The sequence below is a fragment of the Coccinella septempunctata genome, chromosome X (genome assembly GCF_907165205.1).
Source record: "Coccinella septempunctata chromosome X, icCocSept1.1, whole genome shotgun sequence".
NCBI classification, from domain to species: domain Eukaryota; kingdom Metazoa; phylum Arthropoda; class Insecta; order Coleoptera; family Coccinellidae; genus Coccinella; species Coccinella septempunctata.
The window spans coordinates 10068683-10091010 of NC_058198.1; the positions used below are offsets into that span (position 1 = coordinate 10068683).

Sequence of the window (22328 nt, forward strand, 5' to 3'; positions counted from 1 at the left end):
ATATTGAACAAAACATCCCTCAATTCGTTAATTGTGAGAGATACCCCAAGGAACTATAGAAGTTCAATAGGTATACAACTGAAAAATGTACCGCAAAAATATTCAGAGAGACAAGAAATTTGTAAAGCTTTCATTACATATGTACTGAAAAATTAATTGGGTTGAATTAATGCTGTAAAAAGTGTCTCATATTGTGAAAGAGCATATTCTTATAAGTTATGGTTTTATAAAGTCCAACTCTGATGGTTAAGTTAATTAATTTTTTCTATTTTCAAGATGAATCCGTTGGCAGGATCATTATTGTTGGATGGCAGAGAGCTTGGGTAATTAAACATTCAAAAAATAGTTAACAAATATTTGTAATTTGTATTGTATCTATATCTATATCTTGATATTTGATGTAGGATACTCTATTAAACTAAATTTAACACTGTCGTATTCCTTTATCTTCAAATATATGTACGAATTTTCGTGGGAGTGGAATAAGTTTAAAAAAGAGACTACTCAATGCCTTATTACGAGCTTGTATCAAAATATGGATTATTTGATTCATCAATAATTATTTTACTGTAATTTTCCCCATTTTGAAAAAACATGAAATCATTTTCTAGCTTCAAGGTAGTTCAATTAGTGGAAAATGTTAGGACGCGCTCAGATTTCGATTATCTTTTTATCATTATGATAAAGAAAGGTGGTATTCCCTAGGGATCCATACGTTGATCTTCCTACCTCCGATACTGATACTTTTGCTGATTCATCAGATTCGCTGATGATAATGATAATATGTACATAATGGAGAATGAGTTCAAGAACCTTTTTTCTTGTTAAAAATGGCGAATATATTAGTCAAGTCAAGATGAATAGAAGGAACTTTGTTATCAAATAATAGTCCCCATATGTATGTATGGATTGAACTTCCTGTTAGAGCATTATGGTTTTTTCGTTGGCCTATATATAGATAAAAGAATACTAAATGATGAAAGAACACATTGAAAATTTTTTTATTTTGGAAATCACAGTATAACTGTACACGATAAATAACCTAGAAAGATGGAAAATAAACAAAGCACTCCCAAAAATGACGACCCTTCAATAAATCTATTAAGCAGTTTTTGCTGCCTCACACACATCGGTGCCATACACACATCGGTATGTGTATGGGTACCTTTACATCGAATGTATGATGTGTTGCCTACACCTAGACTTCGGGAAATGAGGTTAGAACATATGGTCGATTGAAGATTTCCATGACGTTTCTTTGTTATTTGACTGATTTGTCATTACATTATACACTTTCATATTAGATTGAATTGAATGAATGAATTGATTACAATGAACATTGAAAACAGAGCTGTTGTATCTTGAATTATTCTTTGAACTGAATGTTGCTATGAACGAAGTTCATATTACCGGCAGGTAACATTAAAAACGAATGAGTTGAACTTTCAAATAACTCTACTTTGGTTACAGGAAAAACAATGATATCTGATTTTTCCAAAATTTTCGCTACATCTGGTGTAGGATATATAAGTAACGATACTTGCCTGACAACAGTAAGAAATGCAACAGCTATCAGTAATATTTACGAGGGCATACCTGAAACTATATTGCTCAATGTTATCTGTTATGTTGTCCTCATATTACTCTTTGCTATTCTACGCAATCGAGCCTGGGATTATGGTAGATTGGCTTTGATGCACAATGAAAGGTGGACCCAATTATTTTACAAAAATACGGATGATGCCATTGCTATAGAAGAATCCAATGCAGACGTTTCCCTCATACCAGATCAGGGATGCTTATGGTTTCCTTCAATCTTCAAATTGACAAGAGAAAGGATATACTCAAGATGTGGACCTGATGCTGCACATTATCTGTCGTTCCAAAAGCACCTCTTGATACTTTCCTTCTGTGTGACTTGCTTCTCCCTAATTGTCATCCTTCCAATACACTATCAAGGAAATTTACAGGGAGACGATGTAACCAGTTTTGGTCATACTACGATTAGTAATCTTCCTGCTACATCTAAGTGGTTGTGGGTCCATGTTGCAGCGTGTTTCACTCTACTACCATTATCCGTTTATATAATGAGGAAAAGTTCAGGTAAAAGACCGAGCGCAACTGTTCTCTCTTCCCGTACTCTTATGATTACCCATATATCAAGAAGCCAGAGAAATGTTGAAGACTTGAAAAATTATTTTTCGGTGCGATATCCTGGAGTAGAAATTAAAGATATACAGATTGCTTATCGGGTGAAAAAATTGATGAAATATGAAATGGAACGTGAGACTGTGAGAGAAGCTAAATCTTATTGTGTTACAAACAATAAGACCGACCTAAAAGTCCAGCCGTATGGTTGCATAATATGCTGTCCTTGGAAGACAGAAAATGCTTTACAGTATTATTCAACTGAAGAAGAAAAATTTAATGATTTTGTTAGGGCAGAAAGAATCAGAATTCTAGAAAGGCCTTTAGGAATTGCATTCATCACCTTGAAAACTGAAGAAATGGCTGAACATATGTTGAATTCATTCCAACCAGATTCAATACGTCATTGGATCATTTCAAAAGCTCCTTCTCCCTCTGATATCAATTGGGAAAATCTCGAAATCTCTTATCGAAACTGGTATTCCAAAGCAATCCTCATAAATGCTATTTTGTTCTTAGTTTTATTCTTTCTAACTACGCCCTTGATTTTAGTGAATGTTATTAATAATCTGACCTCCATTCAAGAGAATTTTATCTATAAACTGAGCCCAATGTTATCTGAATTCCTCCCCACATTACTGCTTCTATCTTTCTCTGCATTTTTACCAGTTCTTGTTGCCTATTCGGATCAATGGATGTCTCATTGGACGAAGTCACAACAAAATCATGCAACAATGCACAAAACATTTTTCTTCCTTCTGTTCATGGTACTTATTCTTCCTTCCTTGGGTCTTACAAGTGCTCAAACCTTTGTTGAATGGTCCATCCAAACAAATCAATCTGTACATTGGGAATGCATATTTTTAGCGGATAAGGGTGCCTTTTTTGTTAACTATGTTATCACATCGGCATTGATTGGAACAGCACTTGAATTATTGAGATTTCCTGAGTTAGCGATGTATACTTGGAGATTGCTTCGTATTAAATCTGAAGCCGAGAAAATTACTATCCGTAAACAAATTTTGTCGGAGTTTCCATTTGGAATACATTATGCTTGGACACTTCTTATATATACTGTCAGTACTGTTTATTCTTTATCTTGTCCACTTATCACGCCCTTTGGATTGATGTATCTCACACTGAAGCATTTTGTAGATAAATATAACATTTATTATGTTTATCGACCTATCACAATGTGCGGAGAAGGCCATGCGATACATAGTGATGCTGTTAAAATGGTAAGAGTTTCTGTTCTGCTATTACAGCTTATTATGTCAGTTTTCTTCTACATAAGAGGAGGATCAGGTTGGATGACTGTGCTGACTTTGATCTCCTTACTGGTCACTGGGGGGTGTTTTATATTACTCAGCCCTTTTCCTACTTGTAAAAATTCTCGTTCAAGTCGTACCAATCTATCGGAAACACAAGAACAGTATATTGCTCCTGTTCTTTTGAGTTCTCAGTCTGTAGGAAGTCCAAATGAAGTAGTTTCTCCTTCACAGTCATATGGTTCCAACGTGAGCGATATAACTGTTCGTATTGATCTAGATAATTCTACTAGTACTGCTTAAGCATGAGAATCTTTTAATTTTCTAAGGCTGTGACTAATTTCTCTTCTTCATTTACTCTTTCCCTATAAGTGACGAATAACTACTTGATGTTAAGATTTCCTTTCTGGTTTATTATGAAACAGTCAAAATATTAATTCATCGAATGCTGCTTGGCGCTTAAAGTTTGTACCTTAGTTTCTTTTGCCTGAGTTAAGTAATACTCAAAGTTGAAATGCCTCAGGTCCGAGTTACAGAAAGAACTTTGGATTTCGATGAATAGTATTCATTATGGTGAATGAAAAAAATTTTATTCCATCAATCTCATGCTATTAACTAAGTAATCGAAAGTTTCTTGGCTGTCAATGATTTTGTGAGCAATATTCATAACTTTTCTCAAAAGTACAGAGTAATTCAAACAAATTCTAATTTTGGCAGTTATGCTTTTGGTAGTTAATTTATTAGTCGAATTATCTGGTCAAGGCTATAAAGGAGTACTTCTTTAGTTATCGCCTTCTATAGTTATTTTAATCATTACCTAAATTGGTATAACTAATCTCCGACTAAGGGACTTATTTACCCTATCCCAGTATTCTGATAATTTTCAGGAACTCAAATTAAATATTTAGATGCAAGAATGAATAGGTAAACTTGTTATAGTTATGTATAGTAATTTATTGAATTTGAGAATTTATGATATGTTTTAGTTCAATTTTCTGTTAGATTAATGTATCAATTTTATTTGTGTAACTCAAGTGATGTAAAAATATTTTCCTACATGCTTTATTTTTAATAAACATAATTATGAAAAAGCATTCATATGTTCGTTTAACGTACCGTCTGTATCAATTCCCAGGGGAGCAATAATGAATAAATCACTCATAGTGAAGTCATGATGATTTGTTTCTAATTTTAAATTATATTTCTAAATTTTTTACTATTGTTTCAAACAATCCATTTTTCGATGGATAAATAATCACTCAATAGACAAAAACTTTTTTAATGAAATGCAACAATTGGTAAAGTCATCAAATTACAAAACTAATGGAACAATTCAGAAAAATAATCCACTATCAACGTCTTTTATTCTTCTTCTTTTGCTTTTTCTGATGATTTAGATGACCCCTAGGTGATGGCTCAGCTGGAGAGTTCTCATAATCTTGGTCCACATGCTTCGATGAGAAGTCACTAAAAAAACAATGGTGACAATCAAAATTACACATCCTAAAACATAAGAGGAGTAAAATTCATACAATTGATCAGCCTGTCCAGAGGCAGTTCCTTGAGATCCCTTAATAACCTCCTTGGTTCTGCGGTCCCTCTTCTTACGATATCCAGATCTTTCATACTTGGGCAACCAACGCTCTGGATCTGGAGCCTGGCTGAGATCGCAGTTCTTAGGTAACTTGCCCTTTTTCTTGTTTCTGTGCTTCTTTTTGCGATCGTCTGACACATCAGAAGGAGTACTGAAATAATGTTAAAAATAAAAAAACTTAAATTGACACTAGGTACAGTAATCTAAATAGAATACCCATTTTAGCATCTTTTGAAATGTAGGAATCTACTACAAGTTTTTCGACAAGAAAGTTTTCGAATTCACACGCACCTAGACATTTTTTCAACAGATTCTGAGTCAATGTGATAATTTTGTCCAAAAAAAAGTTTTTTCAAATGAAATAATATAATTAACAAATAGTGAATAACTGAAGTTAAACATTACCCAGGTTGTGATTCTTGTTTCGTAACTGATGGACTCTTCTTTACGTTGACTGATGAAATCTGCATGTTTTGGATATTTTCCATGTCAAGTCCTTCTGAGAGTTCTTTAACAGATGGTAGATCCTTACTCAAAACCAAAGCCCTTTTCTCGTCAAACTAAAATCATTGAATGTATTAAAATTGAAGAGTCATATGAAAATACCGAATGTTACCTGCGATAAAGCTAATATAAGCTGTGCTAAAATTTTTTTGTCTCCTTGATTTGATCGCAGAAGCTCTTCCAAGCTATTAACTGCAACTTGTGCGTGTCCATTTCTAATATGGAAATCTGCTGCTTGTCTCCACATATTTGTCAAATCTCCCTTCACCTAAGAAGTATCCCTGTTATAAAATATCTCTGTATCTTGTAAGAGATAAAATACATACTCTATTTTTTTTGTACCAAGTTACGGATTTTTCAAATAATTTGAGAGCAGCATTTTCTTCGCCCAATGCCAGGTAAATCGTAGTCAGTGCACCAATAATACCTGGTTTATATGTATTCTCTCCCATATTCTCCATAACTTCACAAGCTTCCAACCTTTTACCCTAAAAAACTTTAGTGATTATGAATATAGACGACACAGTGGAGCAAAATTTCAATTTTAAAACTTTTCACAAGACATAATAAACAAATAAATGGCTACAGCCTTACCTGTACTAAATAATATTGAGCAATAGCTAGTTTGACAAAAAAATCTTCATCCTCATTTGTACTCTTGAAAGATTTCAGAACATCAATGGCTTGTTGCATTTTATTCAGTTTAAATAACACAGCTGATCTAAGTATTGTAGTATGTAGAACTAGATCTGGATATTGTTTGTCAATTTGCTGACAAAGTTTCTCGCACTGTTCGTTCTGATTTATGTAATAAGTGAAAAGTGCATTATTCAATGCTATATATTTACGAGACTCAGAGGGCAGTTTATGTTTAAGTGCATCATTCAAGGCTGTCTTCATTTTTTTCTTTGAATCAAACAAATTCTGATCTTTATTAATGCAAACTATGTTATTACAAGCTACAGCTGTCAGTGCAATATCTTCAAGCTTTAGTTTTAAGTTTGTGGAATATAATTGTTGCGCCTCCTTCAAACGACCTAGCTTTTGATAAACAAAAGCCAACTGTATTCTGCAACAAATTTAATCAGTTACAAAGAGCGATAATGAAATCTCAACTCACTTGATTGATGCAAGTTCAATGTCAATTTCTTCTTCTGAAGCTTCCTCTTCTTCCAACATTTCCCTACACAATTTCTCACATTGCTTCAATTTTTTTTCAGCTTCAACATATAATTCCCTCGAGATTAATAAACAAGCTTTATTGAAACATAATTCATAAGTGTTTTCTCTGAGATCATCGATATCAACCTAAAATGTAATCAAATTTTAATATATCATTCATATTTTTGTTATTGTGAAGACATACCTCACTTTCCTTGGAGTAAAGGAGAGCAGCACTTAAATTGGAGTTCCGTTCCTCGTCATAGTCGTCATTACTTGTTTTAACCATCTCTTTATAGAGCTTAGCCGCTTCCTCATAGCTTTCTAAACGATACAAAATCTGAGCTTTCAATTCCTTTATTCTGTTATCATCTTCATCGCACTTTTCTATTTCCTTCAATGCTTCCACATGTTGATTGATGCGATAATGACAATAAGCCCTCTCAAATATCAAGAGGCTAAAAACTGAATATGAGTTTATATATCACCCAGCAAATACAACTTACGAAGCAAACTCTTGTTTCTTGTTGAGCAGCTGAATTGCATCTTCGAATTTGTTAAGCTGAATAAGACATACAATCTTGCATTGGAATGCTAAACTATCATGCGGAGACAACCCAATAACTAAAAGAAAACAATCATTTTTCAATTGATTCAAACCAAAGACATATGGTACCCACTCTTATTGGCGATCTTGAATGCTCTTTCATATTCTCCATTTTGACCAAGTTTATTCAACTCGGCATAAAATTGTGAAATGGCTTTTTCTTTTTGATTAGTTTCAGTCATGCTGATGAAGAATCTTTTAAAAATCTACAAAAACCAGATACATCGACACGTAATGAAATGATACACATTCAAATGTCAAAGTCAAATCAGATTTTTGATCAAATGTCAGCATCCAACGAAGGTTTCTTTTTTTTTTGGATAGCCATAAGATATAGTTTATCTATACGCTGATAGGTGGCGCCACACCTCTGCATAATACTCACTGTCCGACAACACGAGGCTTTAAGTATCATTGATTGGAATTAACATTTTAATCGGACCTCTTGCGAGGTCATGAACGGACCTCCGCTCTCGAAGCAGCCGAAGTGCTCTTCGTTATGAGTCGGCTGATACCCCTTCTCTGTTTGTCATTATGGCTGACTGGGAAGTGGGAATTCCTAGTCTGATGATGGTTTGTCATTCAGTTTGATCATTATTAAAGAAAAGTCAAATTCGTGTACGATTACGAGATATATCCAATCTGAGTAATCCCTGTATATCAATTTTATTTTCCTACGACCCCGTATAAATTCGGTCTAAAACTTTTTGGATGACCCCCGTACATTTTTGGTTCAATTTGTTTTTCGAATGCCCTCGTATATTCCGTCAAGATTTCGACCGGCTCCGAGAACGCGATGGTGGCGCCACATTTTCAGTTCATTTTGACCGCATTTTGCGGCAAAACGCTGAACTAACGTCGAAATCGCCTACTAATTCTGACCCCATTGGATTTCGCTGGCATTTCATGGGCATATGCATGGGAATTTTATGAAGGAAATTTTTACTCGAATAATTTTTTTTTTTGCTTTCACTTTACTTAGGCCATTCCAAATAGGTTTGAATCGATTTATTTCCCAGGAATTCTTTGCTTTTCCTCATTCTTTGCAGATCATAGGAAATTTTATGAAGGAAATTTGCTTGAATCAAAAGCAAAAAAAAAGTAAAAATTACCTTTTCATAATCCCGGAATTTCCATAGAATTTCGATAAAAGCAAAGAATTCCTGGGAAATAAATCGATTCAAACCTATTTGGAATGGCTAAGTGAAGTAGAAGCAAGAAAAAAATCATTCGAGTAAAAATTTCCTTCATAAAAAATTCCAATGCATATATATGCCCATGAAAATGCCAGCGAATCCTATGGGGTCAGAATTAGTAGGCGATTTCGACGTTAGTTCAGCGTTTTGCCGCAAAATGCGGTCAAAATGAACTGAAAATGTGGCGCCACCATCGCGTTCTCGGAGCCGGTCGAAATCTTGACGGAATATACGAGGGCATTCGAAAAACAAATTGAACCAAAAATGTACGGGGGTCATCCAAAAAGTTTCAGATATACGGGGTCGTAGGAAAATAAAATTGATATACTGGGGTTACCCAGATTGGATATATCTCGTAATCATACACGAATTAGAATTTTCTTTATTAATGATCAAAACTGAATGACAAATACGTCGTCAGACTAGGAATTCCCACTTCCCAGTCGGCCATAATAACAAACAGAGAAGGGGTATCAGCCGACTCATGACGAAGAGCACTTCGGCTGCTTCGAGAGCGGCGACAACTTACTAATCATCCAGAGGTCCTTCCATGACCAAGCAAGGGGTCCGATTAAGATGTTAGTTCCAATCAATGATACTTAAAGCCTCGTGTTGTCGGACAGTGAGTATTATGCAGTGGTGTGGCGCCACCTATCAGGTGTTTACTCAACTATTTAGTGTGATGACCCCTAACTAAAGAGAAGTCTGCAAGACTGGCATAGAGTTTCCGCTATCAGAACCTAGATGGCCCACCTATCGACACATCGCTCTCACACTATGTTTATTTCAGAACGGAACATCACCTACCCTATTTATTTATTCTATTTTTATACTAATTATGACCAAAAAAATATTTTTCCGAATTAATTATTCTTCACCTACTGAGGTGAATTACTCACAGAGTTAAGTTAAGTTGTTTACTCCAAATTTACTAAGTATACTGAACCTGTGAAGGACTGCGCGGACTAAGTTTTCTATTTCTGATTCTACATTTTGAACCAATTATTATCTATAATAAAATATTTGGATCCTTCTGATTAATGAAAGCTTTCACTACCAAAAAAGATGTTTTATTTTCAAATATTGTACTTCAAATGATGAGAATACAGTCATATTTCCGGAAACTTCTGACAAACGAGTAGAAATTTTTTTCTGTTTCACAACAAATAACAAAAGGAAGAAAAATCAAATGTGGGTTTACATTGCTTGTGTGACAAAGAGCCTGTGTCTTGTATATGTGAGACCCTTCACAGTACTAACATTTTTGGCAGTTACAAATAAATCTTTTTGAATGGAAATACCAATAATTGTGATCATTTACTTCAAACATTCTCTCTATTGTATCTTCATGTCACAAACAACAATTCTTTTCTGCATAACATGAGCTGAAGTTTTTGAAATGCTCTTGGATAGAAATTATCACAACGTTGTCCTTCATTTACAAAATTATAATTGGAATCTTTCAACTGATTAAATATCTTTAAATTAAAAGCAGATATACTCCCAATAGTTGAATATAAAAATAACGTCAACATTGTTCTCAGGATTTCACAATGGTTCAATGAATACAAAAAATTTCACAGATGGAGCAACTCTAATACAGTCGCAGAAATTGGTATTAACTTAACAATAATAATGTTTATTCCTATAAGCTACAAAAATATGTAATTTCATATTTATTTCTCTTAGTACAAACATAATGATAAATGCATAAATAATTTTGACCCGCAATTTTTTTTATGTTGTATCAATTCTTCAGTTCAGTTATTCCAAAATCAAATTCTCAAATATTCATACCTTGCATTGGAATACTGATATATTTTAATTCCTATGTTTAATTTGGATATAATATTTGTAGAGGAACTTAAAATATTAATATTATAATAATAATAAATAAACTTTATTTATGTTTACAAACAATTTATATCAATAAGGAACTAAGATAAAGCTCATCTAACCACTACATTAAAAAATATCTTTTGGTCCAGTCCGATGTAGCAGTCACTCATGAATTGGATCACATAAGTATAAGTCCCTGGAAAGCATTTCTTGAAAAAAAGATTTTTAATGAGGACCTATAACTTACCGCGAGCACTTGGAGTAATAAGCTGATTCTGAAATGATTTGTTCGACCTAAAACTGCCTCTTTGGAAATCCTCCAAGTAACCATCTTTGGAAATGAGATAAAACCACGATTCGTCTTTCTGTTTACTGAAATTCCTACTGAAAACATTCAAGTTTCCACCTCTTCTCTCAACGTTCACCATAATCAAGTAAGGCGTATCAGGTGGCAGAGTTGTTTCCACTGTCATTTGCTCTTCACAAACTCTGTAATCAATATCTTCACCATCCTTGTTTTTGAGAATTAGCTGCAAACTGATATCAGGTATCTGCTGAATGATTCTCAAAATTTGATTGACTGCAGTATTATCAAAAATGCTTTTGAGGGTATCGTTCAATGATTTTTTAGAATTTTTCAATAAATCTTGAAGAATTGTTAAGGTCAAAGATCTTCCAGCTGGCCAATTTTTCACATTTTTCGCTAACTCTATGGATAATTTGTTAGCATTACTTTCATTCATTGAAGGAAGAATTAACAAATTAGAGGATGTAATGGGCAATCCTTGTAAGACCATCTGAGATATATAAATTAATTTTAAGGTACAATCCAACCATCCCTTGTAACTCGTCAGACTTATGATTGCCTGAAAATATTTAAAACCAGTTGAATGCTATCACCAAATGAAAGACTATGGAATCTTTAAATTAAGACATATAAGATTATTACCTGTATTATCCTGATAATTTGATCGAAAACGGATTTCAAGTCAATCACATATTCTTGATTAGGAAATTCAAACCCATTTATGTAGCAGTAAATGAGAAGGTAAACCTTCAAATGGGGAGAATCGGGATTCAAGTTGATGTTCACATTTAAATCGTGCATTAATTGCCTGGAAAATAGCTGTTAAGAACAAAAAAACCAAAAATATGGCAGACTCACTTATTGATTTTATCTTCGTTATGCCGGACAGGGAACAGAGCATATTCTTCAGCGTGACATATAGTTAGAAGTAGATCATTTATGGAAGACTTTTCTTGGATTACGTTTTCGAAATATACTATTGTTTTATATGTTAAATAGTACCTTGCAGCCAAATGTCCTAAGAATGTCGATTCGTAATTGATTGCTGAAGGGTTCTCCTATAAAGAGTTATTTTTTAATAACATATTGTCAGTTTATTTGTTCACAATAAATATAGCGAATAAATGAATCGAATGAGTAAAAAAATGAATACAAAGTGAGTAAAAAGACACAAATTTCATATCTTCGGTAATTTCCATTTTGTAAAAAAATGCTTCAATTTTCATTTTGAATTAAGAAACTCTTCATGTACTTGAAGAGTTTATCTTGCACCCTCTTCAAGTACTCTTGACCAAATCATCCTCACCAACAAAAGGTTTATCCATTTCTAGCCTCTTTAAAACTCAACAAACTCCTCAATTATACATAAGAAGTGGCGTAATGTAAGATAAAATCGAGCATTTCTTTACGAAATAGTAAATCCTGAAGATATGAATGAATTCGAATTTTTTTGAGAACAGGAAAATGGAATTACTTTTTCAAGAACTATAAACGAAAAAAAAATAGTTTCCTTATGAATATCTCACTGTTTTTTTGGCTTTTACATGCATGAGTGGCTTGTATTCTCCATTGATCCAACAAATTTATGAAAACAAGGGAGTCGTCAAAACAATTCCTATGATAAAGATATAACTAATTTAAAAAAAACTTACATCCTGTATATCGACACAACCTGCCTCACTCAGGGTCATAGCAACGGAATCAGCCAACTCATTCAAATATGTTTTAACATCCTGGGCCTCTCTTTGATAGTAACTCGGATTAATCAATAATCTCCTGAAGAAAAAGGTTGAACAGATGAAATCTATCAATTGTTCCTTTCCGCCTATGGTCCCATTAGATATTTCAGCGTTCACATGATCGGGTAACACTTTCAACAGGCACGATTCAACTGGAAACGGTTCGAACAGGAATTTCTTGTAGAAACTCTTCTTGCTCTCTTCAACAAAAACGCATGCTACTCCACTCTTATCGAACTGGGGTCGACCTGCTCGACCTAACATCTGAAGAACATCGGTCACTGGCATATCGACGTACCTTTTGGTAGCACCGTCGAAGTACTCTGTACCCTTGACTATCACCAAATGGGCGGGGAAATTCACTCCCCAAGCTAATGTGGCAGTCGCGATCAACACCTGTATTTTCTGGGTAACAAATAATTCCTCGACAATATCTCTGTCTTTATCCTGCAAACCAGCGTGGTGAATGGCGACGCCAAATTGTAACATGTAGCTCAGGTCGTTATCGTGCACCTGACTCCTGTACATTTCTATCTCTTCCTCTGAGCACCTACGCCACTGTTTCTCATTGATATCCACCATCAAGTACTTGATCAGTTCATTGGCTGTGATTCGGGTTTGCTTCCTCGACGACACGAATATCAGGGTTGGACTTTCGGGTGCATATTGGCATATTGCTTGGTAAGCTGGTCTGTTCATGGTCGCCATTCTTGGACAATAGTTTTTCCCAGAAAATCCGGTGATATGAATTTCCAGCGGCACTGGACGCACACTGGAACTGAAGTTGAACAATCCTTCCTAGAAAGAATCAGTTTTTTAATGTATTTACATAATTAGGAGAGTAAACAGAAAGTAACAGAACAATGTTAAACATTCAATTGAAGTTCTTGGCAACTGGCGGGAATGACGAGATAGTGGACTGATTAGGGGGCACAAGAGGGCTTTCAAGATGGTTGAGGATGCAGATGCAACATTAGATGAATTTACTACTTGCACTGGTGTTCCACAAACCTGAAGCAACCCCAAGCCACTGTTGACGTCGTTATCGTATAAAACTTGACTTGGCATAATGAAAATTCGATTTTAATTGCATAGAACTGTTCGATCTCATTAAAAACGAAATACAGACTGAAGAGGAAATTATTGAAATGTGCTTTTCTAACGCAAATGGACAAAAAATTATTAAACTTGATAATTTATAGTTTGTCAAGGGGTTTACATTTCACTGCGACCTTAAAATCTCCCCATCAGAGCTACTCTCACAACTGCGCCATCTACAGTTCGCTCTCCAGGTCCAGAGTTATCTGAAGGGTTTCAATGTCCAACACATTCCTTGCGCAGGCTTGCAATGGTGAGGCATTCTGTAACCAGTTGAACAGCAGTTTTTTCCTCTAATGCGATAATGTCCTATGAGATGGCTCAGCTTATTCTTACTCAGAACCTAATACATCTTGAATCTTGCAGTTCTAAAATTCCAGAGGAACTTTTTGGAATGACTCATTCGTGTAAGTAAGTGAGTATTTTTCCTTTGGTTTCTTCCTTCTCCAGAAACTCTATCTTATAGGTGTATTTCCTATACCACAGAAAGGCTCTGGGCCAGTAAATGGCGTTTGTGAACTTAATAGGAACTTGCTTTACGATTAATCAGGAGACATACTGATAATCGTCATAAGTTTATACATAAACTTACATTAACTGAGAGAGTCTTTTGTAAATGGCTATAAGAACCTTCAATGAATTACCGAATGAATTAAAATATATCTTAAACTATAAGGCATTTGGGAATGAATGACACTTAATTCAGAACCACATCATTTGAAAGATTATTTCGAGAAAGATAAACAGCTTAAAACTGTTGACGTCATTTTATCTAAATTATAAGTTGTGTTGTGACTGTGATTTATTGGAAGTAAAGAAGTATTATTATAGCTATGTAATAGGAAACATTAGTAACATGATATGGAAAATATCCATCATCGGAAAACACCGATATCTTCCACTTTTTACAATCAGTATACCGGGTGGCCCACCCCAGACGCGGCTCTCATTTTGAGGGAGTAAATGAAGATGTTTTGAAAATCTTTTCTTGTGGTGTGTGTAGGAAGTCCAGAAGCACAATGTAAAATTATTGTCATATATACAGGATGTTCGAAAACAAAGATATAGACCAAAGTTACACTTTTTTAAATGTAACACCATATGTTTGACCTCAAAAATTGAATGGCAAGCTCAAATTAATTATGATAAGTTTCTTCAGATTACTTTATAGCTCAGAAGCACCATTTACGAGATAATGGCGAAAAATCGAAAATATGGAGTTTTTTTAAATAGCAATTAATGAAGAAACTAGTTACGCCAGCAATACAGACAGAATTTTTTTCGAGTAGACAAGTTGGCTACTCCTACATATGAAAGAAAATTTCAACTCTGGAATATACATAATTAATTCTCGAACATCAACTAAATCGTCGAAAACTTTCTTATTTCAAATGGCACACCCAGTAAATACCGCGTGTGATTTGACAAGATATAGAAATCTATATCTTGTCAAATTGTGAAAATTAATTTCGAAACTATCTTCATAAAATTTTCCTACATCTAAACCTGATAGTTTCTGAGCAATTTTCGATATTCAATTCAAAATTAGTAAACCATATTTGCCATTATCTCGTAAATGGTCCTTTTCTAAGGTATAAAGTGACCTGAAGAAAATCATCATAATTTGATCTTGCCATTCCATTTTTGAGGTGTTCAGAGTGTTACATTTGAAAAAGTGTAACTTTGGTCTGAATCTTTGTTTTCGAAGACCCTGTATATATGACAATAATTTTAAATTCTGCCTTTGAACACCCTACACACACCACAAGAAAAGATTTTCAAAATAACAATCTGCCACTTCCCGTTCAGGGCCTCAAGGAGGTGACATAGGTTACCCCTTCCCAAAGAAACATAAAAAAATACAGATTCAACAAAAACTGTTGCATTAAATGAACACTACTCACTTTTACACCCAACCAATTGGCCAGATCCCCAGCATTCGCCATGGCAGTCGATAGCCCGATAATCCTGACTGCGCCATTGCTGAAACTATTGATGTAATTCATACGAGACACGATAACCTCCAGAACTGGACCTCTCTCCTCGGCTAGCAGATGTATCTCATCGATTATCATCAATCCAACATTCTTAACGAAATCTTTCTGGTGCCAATTACGACTCATACCGTCCCACTTCTCAGGGGTTGTTATTATAATATTGGCCGACGTTATAAGATCGGATTTTGGCGTGACGTCGCCTGTTATTTCAACCACCTTCTTCTTCAGTTTCTGGAACTTCGAACACCAGTCTTTGACCCTTTCTCTAACCAGAGCCTTCATCGGAGCAATATAAACCACCTTGAAAAAAAATTGATTAGGATACGTGTCACACCCTCCACAAATATTACCTTTCTCCCTGGTTGATTCGTGAATAATCTCAAAATGCACAGTTCTGACACTATAGTTTTACCGGACCCTGTCGGTGCTCCTAGCAGGATATTAGTGTCTGTGTTGTAGCAAGAATGGAAAACTTGACTCTGAACAGCGTTGAAATAATCGAACGGATATATACTTTCGAAAAACGGATTTCTAAGGGCAGTTTTTGGTAAGGGGTGTAGGCTCAGTATTGCCGTTTCAATACCGTGACTTGGCAATAGTACTATATTGTTGAAATCAATGACCTGCTCCACCTTAGTATCTGAAATTTTAATGGAATTGTAAATTTTCTTTGTCACCCAGGAAACCTAATACTTACGTAAGAAATGAAAATTGATTATCTTCACATAATACTCCTCCGCATGAGGTGCTATCAGAGGAACCGTGAAATACAACTCGATGGGTTCCCCAGAAGAACAAGTACGTTCGGTTATAATAAACTTTTCAAAGTGATATATGTTATCGTGCATCGGGTCTTCAACCATTGCAACATACTGCTGGCATCCGCCATGAATGCTATTGTCCCATGTGAAATTCGGAGTGATCAGTAGTCTGATCCTTATCACCCCTTCAGTGATGGGCTTGACCACCATCTCGAATGATACCAAAGGGAACGCTTTGGCTGCATGATGTATCCGGTAACCCATGTTTCTGTTTCTGGCCAAATCTACAACTTCTTTAACGGGCATTTGTCTCAACTCTTCTACGGGAATGTTGATCGAGGACATTATGTCCATCCCTTTGAAGTTCATATCCTTGAATTGGCTCAACGGATGATAGAAATTCCAAGTGCGCTGCTCCAACATTTGGGCCATGATCAAAGTAGTTTCAACTAAAGACGCGAAATTCCTTTCCACGGCTAGCTGATGTAGGGCAGAAGCTAGACGAACCACATTCTGTGCAAAATTGTATTACATATTAGTGTTTTCTCAAAGTGGACAATTTGCATAAATGTAATAATAAATAAAGGGGAATAGAAAAGCCGATTTGTCATATGTACTGATGTATTGAGTTAAGCGTTGACATACGATTAATTTGACTGAAATGGCAACAGTAAGCAAGACTGCTTGAAAATGACCACATAGTAAATTCTACCTGATGGCTAAAAAACACTCTGAAATCAAGGTGCAATATCAATTGTCGCCTCCTCTAGCTCTTTGTAGTGTTCTTACTCTATTCAGTATTGTGTCAATGAGGTTATCAGTGAAAGTTTGTTCATGAAAGCATTGGCGAGGTGACAAGACAAGTTATAAAACTTTTCGAACGACAATTGCAAAGAAATTTTGTGCATGAACTTGGGTGAGGCCTCAGATGGTTTGAATTCAGTCGAACAAGGTAGGTGGCCTCAAAGTAGGATCGAAGCTCAGAATTCAGGAAAATTTAAATGAAATTTTGAAGGAGGGTTCAGGTAAGGCCCCAGATCGTTAAAATTCGTACCTACAGTCAAACAACTTGGAGGAATTCGATGAAATTCTGAAAACGTTATCAAGATGCAATAATTACCTGCATAATGTATTCACTATCCGAAACCAGGGAAGATAACCGAATGAATCCTCTAGAAATACACGTTTGAATAAGCACCATAACTTTCATTTCCACAGTGGAAACGTCCAAATTAATGTCAACCTCTACATATTCCTTCCTTAGACGATCCAACTCCTCCAACTCATCGTTCCTGACTTGAATCTGTTGAAATTCAACAGCACTACTGATCAAGAATAAGATCTCGTCGTCCATCATGTTTCTGTTCATTTTTTCCAGGAATAAGGTTATGGTTTCATGGGTTATATAAAGATAACTGGCGATCCTACCATAACTGGTAGGTCTCAACTCTCCAGTTTTTTCATCGAATCTGATCATCTCAGCTTTTTCCAGTACCTTTGCTGCAGTCACCAGTTGCCTTTGAAGGAAATCGTATTCGAGTCCCTCCTAATAAACATATAGGTTAAACGATGGATACAACTTGAATTGTGCATACCTACAGCTATTTCTGCATGGGTTAGGCCGTAGTTCAAGGGATTTTTTTTCAATCGGCAAAAAAGATAACTGCTCTGCAACCACTCTAAGGCTTCTTTCACGTTTGAGATAGTACCCAAAACAATCTGTAAGAAAAAATAGGAAATAATCAAGACTACGGAGTCACCATCCACTGAAATTTGATGCGATTTTTTTAAATTTCTGATAGAGTACTTTTGAAGATAATTATATAGTTCCATGTATACTTACTTCACCATTGAGATTATCGGGCAATTTGTCTAAGAATCTACTCTCAATGGGAGTTTGGGACATCAGCATGTTCATGTAGAAAGGCATCTTCGCTTGGGATGTAATTATGGTAGCATGTCCTGAAGTGTCATATTGAGGTCTACCAGCTCTACCGAATATTTGAAGAACATCAAGTACATCCATGTCGACAAATTTGGATTGTTGCGGATCGTACATAGTTGTACCCTTAAAATTGAAATATTACCAAGACAGTTAGATGGAATGTGGCTTTGATTATATTATTTTTCAAAATAAGTCTCGAATCAAATTCAGATATCCACCATATGAATTTAATATCTGATGATGATATCTGTTTCGTTCTAAAATATTTTAAAATTTTGCCATTTGACTTACCCTGATCAGGACTGCATGTGCTGGTAGATTAACACCCCAAGCTAAAGTAGCTGTACAGACTATAACTTTCAAAAAACCATTTCTGAAGAGGCTTTCAATTTCTAATCTGTCCCCACGGCACAAACCTGAAAAATTTACATTGTGTCCAGAAAGAATCGAAATTTACAGCCCAATGATCATCATCAATACATTTTACCAGCGAAAATAAAAGTTTTGTAAGAATAATAAAAAATTCAAAAGAACCAAGAAATAATTCAAAAATAACTCACCTGCGTGATGTGTTCCAAATCCTTTGGCTACAAATTCTTGTAGATAAGAATTTTTGAATGTATACTTCATATTGATGAACGCTTTTTTAGGAGCATACATTTCCATTTCATTCTGTTCTCTCGCCTGAGCTATGAAACTATTTATCGTTGACACAGTCTGATTTCTCGCAGTCACAAATACCATCACCTACAATAGATACTATTGAATCATGCACAATAGAAATGGAGGAATTTAATTACCTGATGTCCATTTTTTATGAACTTCTTCATTTGTTGGTAACAAATTTTGTTCATGGTCTCTAAATTGTCTGGATTCGAATTAACTCCTATATATGTATGAGATAATGGAACAGATCTGAATCTGTTATCGAAGAAGAATAAACCTTTGTATGGGTTCACCCGTAGGAAAGATGCAACATCTAAATACCCTGGTAATGTTGCCGATAAAGCAACAATTCTTATCATGCTCTGTGTACTAACTACATGCCGCAAAACTCTAGCTACAATAGTTTCAATAACTGGTCCTCTGGTACCATTCAATAAATGTACTTCGTCAATAATTAACAGTTTCATCTGAGATGCTATTTCAGTATCAACTAAAATAAAAGAATTGCACATCATACCTTCATCATTACAAGTAAAAAAGACTTTTTAGTTCGAAGTTTAGATATTACCTGCTCCCTTTCTGGTGATAACATCGAATTTTTCAGGTGTACTGACTATAACATGAGTTTCAGCAATTTGTTTTTTGGTTAATTGCATATCACCGGTCAATTCTTTAACACGCACACCTATGGAACTAAGTTTTTTACTGAAATTAGCTACCATTTCCGTTGCTAAAGCTTTCATTGGACTGACATAAATTATCTGGAAAAAATTCACCCTAGAGACCATGACAAATTAAATGAATGCATAGATATAAGACGTAAAACAGAAAAAAATATTCCGTTAGAAGGTAATTGTTTTTTTTTTTCATATATGGAAACATCGAACTCTGCATGTAATAGAAATTTAAAGTTGCGCTAATGTCACATGACAAAATAACATCTGTTGAGTCCACAGGTATCTTACAAATTATCAGGAATTTGAAGTTTAAATTTTAAAAAATTACCATCATTAGTTGATGTACCCGTTATTAAGGAGATCTTACCTTAAAATTAGAATTTTGTACTGTGTTGTCTTTCATATGTGCCTTTATCTGATGCACCATGGCAAGTAAAGCTATATTTGTTTTCCCCGCTCCAGTAGGGGCACAAATCAATAAGTTCTCGTTTGTGTTATAAGCCACCGGAAAGACTTCCGATTGTATCCTATTGAATTTTTCAATATCTTTGAAAACGAGTTGGCCAGTAACATCCAAGTCTTTGACTCGAACCAATTCAAAATCGTCCTTATAATTTTTCAGATTATCGGCTGGTATGGTGATTTCATCAAAAAGGTTGTTCTTCTTCTGCACAGCATTTTCGGGTAATTTTATTGTTGAACCTTTGTGAATAGCTGAAAGAAAATTGATCTAGTTTGGAACTATCTGCAAATTATACCGGGCAATGAAACCTACTGGCATATTTAGTGAACTTTGAGTCATATACATGGGGATACTTTTCCGTTATCTCTGGTATTGTTCTGAACATGGGACGCATTTGTTCTGATCTTAAATCTTCGGATACACTACAATAAGAAAAATTGATATTAACAAAAGTAAAAAATGATGTGCAGAATTTAGTGTAGGGCACTAAAACATAAATTAATTTCAACCCATACATACCTCTCCAAATCTTCAGACAATTTTCCTCGATCCTTTTTCTCCAATTTTCTTAATTTCTTAGCTAACATTTTCTCTTCCTCACTTTGAACTATTACTTGACTAGCAAGTGCTGGGGTATTTTTTGTTTGATTTTTCTTGGACAGATATTTTTTAACAGTCTCTGATAATTAAGAATGCATCAGTATAAAACAAATATCAGATAACTTGTTTTCTTTACTCACCATCATCAAAGGGAGATGAGAAATCAATATCCAAATACCTATGCTCAACAATTTCTGTTATGAAATCGAAAACTTCACAGCCTAATGTATCTAGAAGATCATTAAACAACTCCTCTTTTGTTTTTTCAGATTCCAATGATTGAACAATGTAGTGCATAAATTCTTCATATTTTGAAAAAACTGGTATTTTACTCCTATAAGCTTCATATCTTTCAAAGAGAGGATACTTTGAAGATTCGATTTTATTTGAATCTGGTTTGTTCTTTACATATTGAAATAGATTTTCTATATTATGTGTGTCCTTCTTTTCTACTTTGAAAGTAATGGGAATGGAAAACAATGGGTCGTGTTTTGGTATTACCTTCTCAACTTCTAAATCATTACTAAATTGTTTGTTATCGCTAGAGAAAAAATCCACAGGAATATTGTTCAACAGAAAATCCATATTCTGAAACAGTTATCCATTCAATTTAAAATTCAATAATTGGAGAAAAAGATACACGATACCTCTCTAAATTCATTCCTAATGCTACTCGGAAATCTAGTCAACATTTTATTCAACACAGTCGAATAATTTGTTTTGCTCTTCAATATGAAAGCAATTAGCTGAATTAGAACATTTTCTGAATTTTCTTCAGAATTCTTGAGTAAATACATTTGTAAATAACGTTTGATTTCCTCTAAAACGATCAAACACTCGCCTCCATTTTCTGCAACCAACTCAAAATAAAGTTGGAGAGTTGAATAAAAGTAACTGAAAATAGATGTATTTTAAAGAATAGGTAAATCCCAATAAGATGACTTTACCTTTTGATGGATATACTATCAGAGGAATGGTCTACATATGGGGGATGTAAATCTCCAAAGAACCCAGACGAAAGTTTAGCCATTATTGCGTTTATCAATCAATATAAAGCAATAGTCTGATTCAATTTCGAATATATGAGAATTTATTACACAATATTGTACATTGTATTATTTATTGTATTTGCTATCAAAGATTATATAGTTAGGTTTAGGTTAGGTTGCTTGTTGTCAAATTACAAATTTAAAGGTTAGAATCATAGAACGTCAAGATTTAAAAAATTAGATTGTATATTAGTGTTCTGTGATTTGAGATTTATTTCGGCGAATTCACCAATTCTTAATATAAATTTTCAACTAGCGAAATAGATTCATCATTAAACTAGAAATTGATCGTTGAAGTAGGTCAAAAACTATAAAATACCAAAAACCCTGTCATTTTTTATAAATAAGGTTCATTATTTCCGAAAGGTTTTCAAATATATCCATTAATTCCGATCTGTCTAAATCATAATCGAATGAGAGAGAAAGTTCTGATCGATTCCAAGGGTTCATTTATGAATATTTAATTTAGATTAATTCATTTTTGAACATTGCAAGTTCCGACTGGTTTTAATTCCACATCCCTCATTAAGTAATTACTCATTTATGGAAAATGCTGGGACCAAGTAAAATGGTGGATGCGTTTATGATATCATTTCAGTCTTATCTAAAATAAGGAGGAGTAATAATTCCTTTGGTAAGTACTTACAGTCCATATGGTTGAGTGTAGATCTTCCATTGCCCTTACAGAATTATTAAGTATTAAACAATT

General features: G+C 34.5%; 3 protein-coding genes across 3 annotated transcripts; 1 reads left to right on the forward strand and 2 right to left on the reverse strand.

Annotated features, from left to right (window-relative positions):
• The first annotated feature begins 1245 nt into the window (after nucleotides 1–1245).
• LOC123321579 (calcium permeable stress-gated cation channel 1) lies at nucleotides 1246–4510 on the forward strand. Its single transcript, XM_044909249.1, has 2 exons — nucleotides 1246–1416; nucleotides 1471–4510. Exon 2 carries the CDS (start codon nucleotides 1479–1481, stop codon nucleotides 3717–3719), a length of 2241 nt encoding a protein of 746 aa, XP_044765184.1. The 5' UTR covers nucleotides 1246–1416; nucleotides 1471–1478; the 3' UTR covers nucleotides 3720–4510.
• A 169-nt stretch (nucleotides 4511–4679) lies between these two features.
• LOC123321940 (signal recognition particle subunit SRP72) lies at nucleotides 4680–7544 on the reverse strand. The gene is made up of 10 exons (XM_044909751.1): nucleotides 7356–7544; nucleotides 7182–7299; nucleotides 6881–7133; nucleotides 6635–6822; nucleotides 6109–6583; nucleotides 5841–6002; nucleotides 5627–5782; nucleotides 5416–5570; nucleotides 4949–5161; nucleotides 4680–4883 (listed from the first exon to the last, which is right to left on the reverse strand). The coding sequence occupies exons 1-10, from the start codon at nucleotides 7462–7464 to the stop codon at nucleotides 4769–4771; spliced, it is 1944 nt and encodes a 647-aa protein (XP_044765686.1). The 5' UTR covers nucleotides 7465–7544; the 3' UTR covers nucleotides 4680–4768.
• A 1991-nt stretch (nucleotides 7545–9535) lies between these two features.
• On the reverse strand, nucleotides 9536–21715 carry LOC123321415 (activating signal cointegrator 1 complex subunit 3-like). The gene is made up of 21 exons (XM_044908992.1): nucleotides 21518–21715; nucleotides 21218–21464; nucleotides 20711–21158; nucleotides 20490–20649; nucleotides 20283–20392; nucleotides 19875–20221; nucleotides 19399–19591; nucleotides 18965–19320; nucleotides 18725–18911; nucleotides 18456–18580; nucleotides 18063–18287; nucleotides 17819–17938; nucleotides 17340–17765; nucleotides 16156–16732; nucleotides 15809–16098; nucleotides 15366–15758; nucleotides 12277–13161; nucleotides 11483–11682; nucleotides 11267–11432; nucleotides 10565–11183; nucleotides 9536–10513 (listed from the first exon to the last, which is right to left on the reverse strand). The coding sequence occupies exons 1-21, from the start codon at nucleotides 21598–21600 to the stop codon at nucleotides 10428–10430; spliced, it is 6243 nt and encodes a 2080-aa protein (XP_044764927.1). The 5' UTR covers nucleotides 21601–21715; the 3' UTR covers nucleotides 9536–10427.
• Nucleotides 21716–22328: the final 613 nt, after the last annotated feature.